At 42.5% G+C, this 11,096-nt stretch overlaps 3 protein-coding genes across 6 annotated transcripts; all 3 read left to right on the forward strand.

Annotated features, from left to right (window-relative positions):
- The first annotated feature begins 62 nt into the window (after nt 1-62).
- On the forward strand, nt 63-2,806 carry LOC125260490 (platelet glycoprotein Ib alpha chain-like). 2 transcript variants are annotated; one of them, XM_048178887.1, is made up of 3 exons: nt 63-433; nt 1,519-1,794; nt 1,868-2,806. In XM_048178887.1, the coding sequence occupies exons 1-3, from the start codon at nt 424-426 to the stop codon at nt 2,449-2,451; spliced, it is 870 nt and encodes a 289-aa protein (XP_048034844.1). In that variant the 5' UTR covers nt 63-423; the 3' UTR covers nt 2,452-2,806. The 2 variants fall into 2 exon arrangements, with proteins under 2 accessions (XP_048034844.1, XP_048034845.1); XM_048178888.1 differs by lacking the exon at nt 63-433 and adding an exon at nt 501-1,367.
- A 301-nt stretch (nt 2,807-3,107) lies between these two features.
- Nucleotides 3,108-6,107, forward strand: LOC125260489 (platelet glycoprotein Ib alpha chain-like). Of its 2 annotated transcripts, none has more exons than XM_048178886.1 (3): nt 3,108-3,321; nt 4,820-5,095; nt 5,169-6,107. In XM_048178886.1, the coding sequence occupies exons 1-3, from the start codon at nt 3,312-3,314 to the stop codon at nt 5,750-5,752; spliced, it is 870 nt and encodes a 289-aa protein (XP_048034843.1). In that variant the 5' UTR covers nt 3,108-3,311; the 3' UTR covers nt 5,753-6,107. The 2 variants fall into 2 exon arrangements, with proteins under 2 accessions (XP_048034843.1, XP_048034842.1); XM_048178885.1 differs by lacking the exon at nt 3,108-3,321 and adding an exon at nt 3,848-4,664.
- A 138-nt stretch (nt 6,108-6,245) lies between these two features.
- LOC125260488 (platelet glycoprotein Ib alpha chain-like) lies at nt 6,246-10,359 on the forward strand. 2 transcript variants are annotated; one of them, XM_048178883.1, is made up of 4 exons: nt 6,246-6,622; nt 7,891-7,966; nt 8,118-8,393; nt 8,467-10,359. In XM_048178883.1, exons 3-4 carry the CDS (start codon nt 8,126-8,128, stop codon nt 10,212-10,214), a joined length of 2,016 nt encoding a protein of 671 aa, XP_048034840.1. In that variant the 5' UTR covers nt 6,246-6,622; nt 7,891-7,966; nt 8,118-8,125; the 3' UTR covers nt 10,215-10,359. The 2 variants fall into 2 exon arrangements, with proteins under 2 accessions (XP_048034840.1, XP_048034839.1); XM_048178882.1 differs by lacking the exon at nt 7,891-7,966.
- The last annotated feature ends 737 nt before the right edge of the window (nt 10,360-11,096 follow it).

Consider the following 11,096-nt stretch of genomic DNA (forward strand, 5'->3'; position numbering starts at 1 on the left):
TGAAGACGGGTGTTTTTCTAAGCAATCTAGCTTAAAACAGTAAAAAAGATTCAACAATATCCATGACCACATAAAGCTATTGAACAAGCACCTACAACACCATCATCATTGGTGGGCAGCGCTCACATTTCCTTCAGAACATACAGATGCATTTTACAATAATAATAATTGCTTTAGATTTCAGTTGTTACAGAAATTAAAGTCTTTTTTAGGAAACGTGTTTTTGTACCCAAGGAAGAATGAAAGGCCAGGGGTTGATGTGGAAAAACCCACTGTGTTCAAGTCATTGCAGATATGCTCATATATGGAGAAGCGCTTGTGGTTTGTGTTTGATACTGAGGAAGAGAGATAGAGCTGTGAATCCAGCAGAACAGATGATGCTCTCCATCCAGACGAGAGGAAACCGGCTTCATACGGACATCAATGCTCAGAGGTACGGACTCAATAAACAATCATATATTATTATTTATTCTGACTCACATTTGATCCAGTCTTCAGTGTCACATGATCCTTCAGAAATCGTTCTAATATGATGATTTGATGCTCAAGAAACATTTTGATTATTATCAATGTTGAAAACATAGGAATATAGGAACACATTGGAATAAGTACAGAAATCTAGGTAAGACATTCATGTTTACTGAATTTACACGTCCTGACAGTGATAGAGGGAGAGTTGACCAGCGAGCGAAATCATTCTAGACTCGCTGGAGAAGCGTGGTGAAATTAGAAACAGGAAAATTGATTGGATATATCTCACTTTTATTTATCTTCAATTTGTAACTGGAAAAAAAGGCTAAAAGAGTTTATAATTCTCAGGACTTCGGGTAAAGAAACAGCATGATTGGAGATATAGAGCAACACATCATCCGCGTATAGTGAGATTTTGTGAACTGCACTGGCTCTCCTAATTCCCAGTATGGCCTGTTCAGTACGGATGGCAATTGCCAAAGGCTCGATTACCAATGCAAAAAGCAAGGGTGAAAGTGGGCAGCCCTGTCTTGTGCCCCATTTTAAAGGGAAGTTAGAGGATGATACGTGATTGGCACGGACTGAGCATACTGGATGGGAATATGAAAGTTTAATCCAGGATATGAACTTGTTGCCAAATCACAGGTAATACAAAGAACAGGTAATCCCATTCCACACAATCGAAGGCTTTCTCTGCATCAAGCAGAAGAAGAGCCTCCGGTGGATGAGAAAGAGAGGAGTAAATTACATTCAGTGCTCTTCTTATATTATGAGACAATAGTCTATTTTTAATGAAACCCGTCATTGTGTATGATTTCAGGTAATACAGACTCAAGATGCTTTGCGAGCATTTTAGCCAGTATCTTTACATCCACATTTAAAAGACTAATTGGTCGGTGAGAATCGCATTCAAGTGGATCTCTGTCTTTTTTAAGTCTTTAGTTGCTTTAAACTAAATATTTCTCTTTTGATTTTGTTGTGAAATTTGCAATGAACATGTTCTTAAGCTGTTTTGTGAGATCTCAAAAATGCCTTGGTTTCTTCCAGTCTTCATCATGCGACCCTTCATCTTCCTCATGATGCAGTGCGGCGTCGTCATGAGCGCCAGCTGTCCGGGAGACATGAACAAGGACCACCGGCCCCGCGTGAGCTGTGTGGCTCAGAACCTGACGGCTGTTCCTGACGGGATCCAGCCAGACACACAGGTTCTGGTTCTCACACAAAACCACTTCAGTTCTCTGTCCTGGTCCTCGTATTCTGGATTCACACAGCTGCACGAGCTAGACCTGAGCCACAATCACATCACCACGCTGGAACCACCAGGTAAACAGAAGCACTGCAGTCATCTCACACAAGACTCAGAGAAGATCTCAAACTCTATTTGTGTTTCTTTCAGGTCCAGTGCTTGAGAACCTGAGCGTGTTGCGTTTGTCTGGTAACAGGTTAACTGGTTTGGGGGGACTGGTGTTCCGCTGCGCTCCCAAACTGATGGAGATCTACTTGGACGGCAACCAGATTCGTTCCCTTCATGACGCCACCTTCAGCGAACTGCCACGTCTGGAGATCATTAATCTGTCTCAGAATAAGCTTCCCGCCCTGCCGTCTCGCCTCCTGGAGCGAGTGTCTTCCAGCGGCCTGAAGACATTTGATTTGGAGAATAACAGCGTCTCGCTGATGCCCGATGGGTTCTTCTCATCTAAACCTGAGTTACCTTACGTTTTCCTGTCCCACAATCCCTGGCTTTGCAGCTGCGCTGTAGGTTACCTCCACAGCTACCTGAATGACCAGGAACACAACGTATACAAGCATGATGGACCGAACGACATCATTCCCACTGCCGACACCGTTGTGTGTTCTGGACCGCCTCACCTATTCCAACGACCCATCATTGAACTGGAGGAGAATGACTTCTGCCCTCCAGATCCACCCTCTACCCCAGCGGAGACTGGGATTTCAACTCCTCCTCTACCAGAATCTTAGTAAAGCCAATTTCCACCCCTCAATCTCCGAACGCGCCACACGACACCACCACCATTACCCACCTACCTGCTTCCACCAAAACCTGGACCTTCCACCTCTCACCCCTGAGTTCATTTGCACAAACACACACATGCATTCTTCACTTGTGTGTTTTGTTTTTGTTTTTTTGTTTTTTTGAGGTTGACGTTCTGTTTCCGACATGATGAACCTCACATGTGTCATTGGACACAAGCTGCCGCTTCTGTTTCTGCTCTTCTGTTGCTCTTTTATTCTGGATTTTGAGTTACTTTTTGAGTTTTAAAAATGTCTGTTTAAAAACTGCAAAATGTCATTAAAGGAAAATGTATAAAAACAACATTGTTTCTGGTGTTTTTGTAGTTGTATCTCCTCAGTGTCTGACTGAAGAAACTGCAGAATAATTCTGTTGGTGTTTGTTGAAGACAGTGTTTTTCTAAGCAATCTAGCTTAAAACAGTAAAAAAGATTCAACAATATCCATGACCACATAAAGCTATTGAACAAGCACCTACAACACCAACATCATTGGTGGGCAGCGCTCACATTTCCTTCAGAACATAAAGATGCATTTTACAATAATAATAATAATTGCTTTAGATTTCAGTTGTTACAGAAATTAAAGTCTTTCTTAGGAAACGTGTTTTTGTACCCAAGGAAGAATGAAAGGCCAGGGGTTGATGTGGAAAAACCCACTGTGTTCAAGTCATTGCAGATATGCTCATATATGGAGAAGCGCTTGTGGTTTGTGTTTGATACTGAGGAAGAGAGATAGAGCTGTGAATCCAGCAGAACAGATGATGCTCTCCATCCAGACGAGAGGAAACCGGCTTCATACGGACATCAATGCTCAGAGGTACGGACTCAATAAACAATCATATATTATTATTTATTCTGACTCACATTTGTGTGGTGTGGTGAAGACAATACTGTTGTTTACTATCACTGTTATTACTGTTTTCTACTGTTATATTTAAGTATCTCATAAAGTTGTCAATTATATTTTGCATAAAATACATGGAGCCTATTTTAGGGACTGTTAAGATTTTTCTGTGTTGTGACATTATTCTCAAGAACATTCAAGTTCTAATTGTGTAGTAAATCTTACTGTCATGATGTATATTTAAAATGCGGCTTTACAAATGTACACTGATTCAAAAGTTTGGGGTAGGTAATATTTATGCTTTTTAAAGTCTCATTCTCACCAAGACTGCATTTATTTGATCATAAATACTGTAAAAACTGTGAAATATTATTCCAGTGTAAAACATCTCTTTTTTATGTGAATATATAGTAAAGTGTAAGCATTGTTACATCATTACTCCAGTCTTCAGTGTCACATGATCCTTCAGAAATCATTCTAATATGATGATTTGATGCTCAAGAAACATTTTGATTATTATCAATGTTGAAAACATAGGAATATAGGAACACATTGGAATAAGTACAGAAATCTAGATAAGACATTCATCTTTACTGAATTTACACGTCCTGACAGTGATAGAGGGAGAGTTGACCAGCGAGCGAAATCATTCTAGACTCGCTGGAGAAGCGTGGTGAAATTAGAAACTGGAAAATTGATTGGATATATCTCACTTTTATTTATCTTCAATTATTAACCGGAAAAAAAGGCTGAAAGAGTTTATAATTCTCAGGACTTCGGGTAAAGAAACAGCATGATCGGAGATATAGAGCAACACATCATCCACGTATAGTGAGATTTTGTGAACTGCACTGGCTCTCCTAATTCCCAGTATGGCCTGTTCAGTACGGATTGCAATTGCCAAAGGCTCGATTACCAATGCAAAAAGCAAGGGTGAAAGTGGGCAGCCCTGTCTTGTGCCCCATTTTAAAGGGAAGTTAGAGGATGATACGTGATTGGCACGGACTGAGCATACTGGATGGGAATATGAAAGTTTAATCCAGGATATGAACTTGTTGCCAAATCACAGGTAATACAAAGAACAGGTAATCCCATTCCACACAATCGAAGGCTTTCTCTGCATCAAGCAGAAGAAGAGCCTCTGGTGGATGAGAAAGAGAGGAGTAAATTACATTCAGTGCTCTTCTTATATTATGAGACAATAGTCTATTTTTAATGAAACCCATCATTATGTATGATTTTAGGTAATACAGACCCAAGACGCTTTGCGAGCATTTTAGCCAGTATCTTTACATCCACATTCAAAAGACTAATTGGTCAGTAAGAATCGCATTCAAGTGGATCTCTGTCTTTTTTAAGTCTTTAGTTTCTTTAAACTAAATATTTCTCTTTTGATTTTGTAGTGAAATTTGCAATGAACATGTTCTTAAACTGTTTTGTGAGATCTCAAAAATGCCTTGGTTTCTTCCAGTCTTCATCATGCGACCCTTCATCTTCCTCATGATGCAGTGCAGCGTCGTCATGAGCGCCAGCTGTCCGGGAGACATGAACAAGGACCACCGGCCCCGCGTGAGCTGTGTGGCTCAGAACCTGACGGCTGTTCCTGACGGGATCCAGCCAGACACACAGGTTCTGGTTCTCACACAAAACCACTTCAGTTCTCTGTCCTGGTCCTCGTATTCTGGATTCACACAGCTGCACGAGCTGGACCTGAGCCACAATCACATCACCACGCTGGAACCACCAGGTAAACAGAAGCACTGCAGTCATCTCACACAAGACTCAGAGAAGATCTCAAACTCTATTTGTGTTTCTTTCAGGTCCAGTGCTTGAGAACCTGAGCGTGTTGCGTTTGTCTGGTAACAGGTTAACTGGTTTGGGGGGACTGGTGTTCCGCTGCGCTCCCAAACTGATGGAGATCTACTTGGACGGCAACCAGATTCGTTCCCTTCATGACGCCACCTTCAGCGAACTGCCACGTCTGGAGATCATTAATCTGTCTCAGAATAAGCTTCCCGCCCTGCCGTCTCGCCTCCTGGAGCGAGTGTCTTCCAGCGGCCTGAAGACATTTGATTTGGAGAATAACAGCGTCTCGCTGATGCCCGATGGGTTCTTCTCATCTAAACCTGAGTTACCTTACGTTTTCCTGTCCCACAATCCCTGGCTTTGCAGCTGCGCTGTAGGTTACCTCCACAGCTACCTGAATGACCAGGAACACAACGTATACAAGCATGATGGACCGAACGACATCATTCCCACTGCCGACACCGTTGTGTGTTCTGGACCGCCTCACCTATTCCAACGACCCATCATTGAACTGGAGGAGAATGACTTCTGCCCTCCAGATCCACCCTCTACCCCAGCGGAGACTGGGATTTCAACTCCTCCTCTACCAGAATCTTAGTAAAGCCAATTTCCACCCCTCAATCTCCGAACGCGCCACACGACACCACCACCATTACCCACCTACCTGCTTCCACCAAAACCTGGACCTTCCACCTCTCACCCCTGAGTTCATTTGCACAAACACACACATGCATTCTTCACTTGTGTGTTTTGTTTTTGTTTTTTTGTTTTTTTGAGGTTGACGTTCTGTTTCCGACATGATGAACCTCACATGTGTCATTGGACACAAGCTGCCGCTTCTGTTTCTGCTCTTCTGTTGCTCTTTTATTCTGGATTTTGAGTTACTTTTTGAGTTTTAAAAATGTCTGTTTAAAAACTGCAAAATGTCATTAAAGGAAAATGTATAAAAACAACATTGTTTCTGGTGTTTTTGTAGTTGTATCTCCTCAGTGTCTGACTGAAGAAACTGCAGAATAATTCTGTTGGTGTTTGTTGAAGACAGTGTTTTTCTAAGCAATCTAGCTTAAAACAGTAAAAAAGATTCAACAATATCCATGACCACATAAAGCTATTGAACAAGCACCTACAACACCAACATCATTGGTGGGCAGCGCTCACATTTCCTTCAGAACATACAGATGCATTTTACAATAATAATAATAATTGCTTTAGATTTCAGTTGTTACAGAAATTAAAGTCTTTCTTAGGAAACGTGTTTTTGTACCCAAGGAAGAATGAAAGGCCAGGGGTTGATGTGGAAAAACCCACTGTGTTCAAGTCATTGCAGATATGCTCATATATGGAGAAGCGCTTGTGGTTTGTGTTTGATACTGAGGAAGAGAGATAGAGCTGTGAATCCAGCAGAACAGATGATGCTCTCCATCCAGACGAGAGGAAACCGGCTTCATACGGACATCAATGCTCAGAGGTACGGACTCAATAAACAATCATATATTATTATTTATTCTGACTCACATTTGTGTGGTGTGGTGAAGACAATACTGTTGTTTACTATCACTGTTATTACTGTTTTCTACTGTTATATTTAAGTATCTCATAAAGTTGTCAATTATATTTTGCATAAAATACATGGAGCCTATTTTAGGGACTGTTAAGATTTTTCTGTGTTGTGACATTATTCTCAAGAACATTCAAGTTCTAATTGTGTAGTAAATCTTACTGTCATGATGTATATTTAAAATGCGGCTTTACAAATGTACACTGATTCAAAAGTTTGGGGTAGGTAATATTTATGCTTTTTAAAGTCTCATTCTCACCAAGACTGCATTTATTTGATCATAAATACTGTAAAAACTGTGAAATATTATTCCAGTGTAAAACATCTCTTTTTTATGTGAATATATAGTAAAGTGTAAGCATTGTTACATCATTACTCCAGTCTTCAGTGTCACATGATCCTTCAGAAATCATTCTAATATGATGATTTGATGCTCAAGAAACATTTTGATTATTATCAATGTTGAAAACATAGGAATATAGGAACACATTGGAATAAGTACAGAAATCTAGATAAGACATTCATCTTTACTGAATTTACACGTCCTGACAGTGATAGAGGGAGAGTTGACCAGCGAGCAAAATCATTCTAGACTCGCTGGAGAAGCGTGGTGAAATTAGAAACAGGAAAATTGATTGGATATATCTCACTTTTATTTATCTTCAATTTGTAACCGGAAAAAAAGGCTAAAAGAGTTTATAATTCTCAGGACTTCGGGTAAAGAAACAGCATGATCGGAGATATAGAGCAACACATCATCCACGTATAGTGAGATTTTGTGAACTGCACTGGCTCTCCTAATTCCCAGTATGGCCTGTTCAGTACGGATTGCAATTGCCAAGGGCTCGATTACCAATGCAAAAAGCAAGGGTGAAAGTGGGCAGCCCTGTCTTGTGCCCCATTTTAAAGGGAAGTTAGAGGATGATACGTGATTGGCACGGACTGAGCATACTGGATGGGAATATGAAAGTTTAATCCAGGATATGAACTTGTTGCCAAATCACAGGTAATACAAAGAACAGTTAATCCCATTCCACACAATCGAAGGCTTTCTCTGCATCAAGCAGAAGAGCCTCCGGTGGATGAGAAAGAGAGGAGTAAATTACATTCAGTGCTCTTCTTATATTATGAGACAATAGTCTATTTTTAATGAAACCCATCATTATGTATGATTTTAGGTAATACAGACCCAAGACGCTTTGCAAGCATTTTAGCCAGTATCTTTACATCCACATTCAAAAGACTAATTGGTCGGTAAGAATCGCATTCAAGTGGATCTCTGTCTTTTTTAAGTCTTTAGTTTCTTTAAACTAAATATTTCTCTTTTGATTTTGTAGTGAAATTTGCAATGAACATGTTCTTAAACTGTTTTGTGAGATCTCAAAAATGCCTTGGTTTCTTCCAGTCTTCATCATGCGACCCTTCATCTTCCTCATGATGCAGTGCAGCGTCGTCATGAGCGCCAGCTGTCCGGGAGACATGAACAAGGACCACCGGCCCCGCGTGAGCTGTGTGGCTCAGAACCTGACGGCTGTTCCTGACGGGATCCAGCCAGACACACAGGTTCTGGTTCTCACACAAAACCACTTCAGTTCTCTGTCCTGGTCCTCGTATTCTGGATTCACACAGCTGCACGAGCTGGACCTGAGCCACAATCACATCACCACGCTGGAACCACCAGGTAAACAGAAGCACTGCAGTCATCTCACACAAGACTCAGAGAAGATCTCAAACTCTATTTGTGTTTCTTTCAGGTCCAGTGCTTGAGAACCTGAGCGTGTTGCGTTTGTCTGGTAACAGGTTAACTGGTTTGGGGGGACTGGTGTTCCGCTGCGCTCCCAACCTGATGGAGATCTACTTGGACGGAAACCAGATTCGTTCTCTTCATGACGCCACCTTCAGCGAACTGCCACGTCTGGAGATCATTAATCTGTCTCAGAATAAGCTTCCCGCCCTGCCGTCTCGCCTCCTGGAGCGAGTGTCTTCCAGCGGCTTGAAGACATTTGATTTGGAGAATAACAGCGTCTCGCTGATGCCCGATGGGTTCTTCTCATCTAAACCTGAGTTACCTTACGTTTTCCTGTCCCACAATCGCTGGCTTTGCAGCTGTGCTGTAGGTTACCTCCACAGCTACCTGAATGACCAGGAACACAACGTATACAAGCATGGCGGACCGAACGACATCATTCCCGCTGCCGACACCGTTGTGTGTTCTGGACCGCCTCACCTATTCCAACGACCCATCATTGAACTGGAGGAGAATGACTTCTGCCCTCCAGATCCACCCCTCTACCCCAGCGGAGACTGGGATTTCAACTCCCCCTCTACCAGAATCTTAGTCAAACCAATTTCCACCCCTCAATCTCCGAATGCTCCACACGACACCACCACCATTACCCACCTACCCGCTTCCACCAAAACCTGGACCTCCGCTGAGTCCTGGGTCACAGTTGAGGTTGTAAAATGGTTTAATTTCTGGACCACTCCCTCGTCCAGTCCAGTCACTTTTTTACCAGATATTTCCACTCGAGACACCACCAAATCACTTGCCGACACACAACACACAACGTCTGAGTCGCCAACCACTGGACCCAATCAAAGTACTGGCCAACTGGACCCGCACACCTCCATGACAACGATCACGGTCCACACCAAACCACCAACCGTTGGACCCATTACTACCAGATCTCAACTTCAAAGTACCACCCGACCTGAACCGCATACCTGGATCGTGGTCCAGACTGAACTGCCAACCGCTGAACGGATCACTGCCCGAACAGAACCACCAACCAGTGTTGGTCCGCACTGGGCAGATGCTCGTGATGCGGATGGAAGGATGCTTCCATGGTGCTGGTGGTTATTTGCTGGCTTTGTGTTGCTGTGTGTGCTGTCGGCGCTCACGTCCAGTTTTCTGTTTCTTTGGCTCCTGAGAAACTACCTTACCATCTACCGGCGGCTCAAGCGTCACGGCTTGGCTCGCTTAGCCAGCGATGGGGTCATCCTACGGGCGTACAGATGTGCTGAAAACACCCAGACAAGGGAGAATGAGGATGAGAGCGTGAGCTTTTTAGCCCTAGAACAGATCAAAGCCGTTCAAGCCGTATTCCGGAGCGTTCTCTTCATCAACCAGAGGGAGGAGCAATACGGAGCAAGTGAGACTGAAGGGAAAGATGTTTCTTCTAAAATAGAAGTGGTTCCTGTGGCAGGGGAATCGAGAGATAAAGAACAAGAGCCGTTGGTGAGCGGGGAAGTGTTCAGGAAGACGCTGTACAGGGTGATTAGCCAAGAAGAGGAAGCAGATGGATGGAGAGAGGAAGAGGAACGCTGGGTGCAGAGCAGAGAGGGAACGACTGCTCGCTACAGTCTGATCCTGAGGGAGGACCGAGGACGACAGCAGGAGATGCAGTGGGTGGTTGGGGAATGGGAGCTGGCGGATGGGGGTGTGGCCTATCAGAGGTCCTGCTCTCTGATTGGCCAGCCCTCCACCATCGCTCTGGAGTGAACCGCCATTGGACATAATTTGGTCTCATCCATTAACTCTAAAATATTGATTGATTCCAAGCCATGTTTTATTTGTGTAACACTTTTCACAATATTGTTTCAATGCAGCTACAGAAAAATAAAGTGAAAATGAGATTTTTCTGTCAGATTTGTACTTGTTTTTTTAGCGTAAAGTCACTTTTTCAGAAAACAAGACTTCATATCTTCAGGTGTTTTGCTTCTCCAATAAATATGTCTTGATTTAAGGAAGTTTAGATATTTGTGCTGGAAAACAAGACAGAAACACTGAGGAAAAACATAATTTAATTTGCAGTGTAATCAGACGCTTTTATTCAACGCGACTTAAAGGGTTAGTTCACCCAAAAATGAAAATAATGTCATTAATTACTCACCCTCATGTCGTTCCACACCTGTAAGACCTTCGGAACACAAATTAAGATATTTTTGATGAAATCCGATGCATAGCCAGCAATGACATTTCCTCTCTCAAGATCCATTAATGTACTAAAAACATATTTAAATCAGTTCATGTGAGTACAGTGGTTCAATATTAATATTATAAAGCCATGAGAATATTTTTGGTGCGCCAAAAAACCCCCAAAATAACGACTTTTCAACAATATCTAGTGATGGCCAATTTCAAAACACTGCTTCATAGCTTTATGAATCGAATCAGTGATTCGGAGCGCCAAAGTCACGATTCATCTGATTCGTTTCGTAAAGCTCTGAAACAGCGTTTCAGAGAGGAAATGTCATTGCTGGCTATGCAGGCCTCACTGAGCCATCGGATTTCATCAAAAATATCTTAATTTGTGTTCTGAAGATGAATGAAGGTCTTATGGGTGTGGAACGACATGAGGGTGAGTAATTAATGGCATTACTT

This window comes from Megalobrama amblycephala, linkage group LG24, assembly GCF_018812025.1.
Source record: "Megalobrama amblycephala isolate DHTTF-2021 linkage group LG24, ASM1881202v1, whole genome shotgun sequence".
In the NCBI taxonomy this organism is placed as follows: Eukaryota; Metazoa; Chordata; class Actinopteri; order Cypriniformes; family Xenocyprididae; genus Megalobrama; species Megalobrama amblycephala.

Excerpts from the sequence above, each read along its gene's own strand:
- LOC125260490 (XM_048178887.1), top strand. Across the intron at positions 1,795-1,867 it reads CACCACGCTGGAACCACCAG|GTCCAGTGCTTGAGAACCTG; the intron begins GTAAACAGAAGC and ends TGTTTCTTTCAG.
- LOC125260488 (XM_048178882.1), top strand. Across the intron at positions 8,394-8,466 it reads CACCACGCTGGAACCACCAG|GTCCAGTGCTTGAGAACCTG; the intron begins GTAAACAGAAGC and ends TGTTTCTTTCAG.
- LOC125260489 (XM_048178885.1), top strand. The coding sequence starts at position 4,583 with ATGATTTTAGGTAATACAGACCCAAGACGCTTTGCGAGCATTTTAGCC. Across the intron at positions 4,665-4,819 it reads CACATTCAAAAGACTAATTG|TCTTCATCATGCGACCCTTC; the intron begins GTCAGTAAGAAT and ends GGTTTCTTCCAG. Across the intron at positions 5,096-5,168 it reads CACCACGCTGGAACCACCAG|GTCCAGTGCTTGAGAACCTG; the intron begins GTAAACAGAAGC and ends TGTTTCTTTCAG.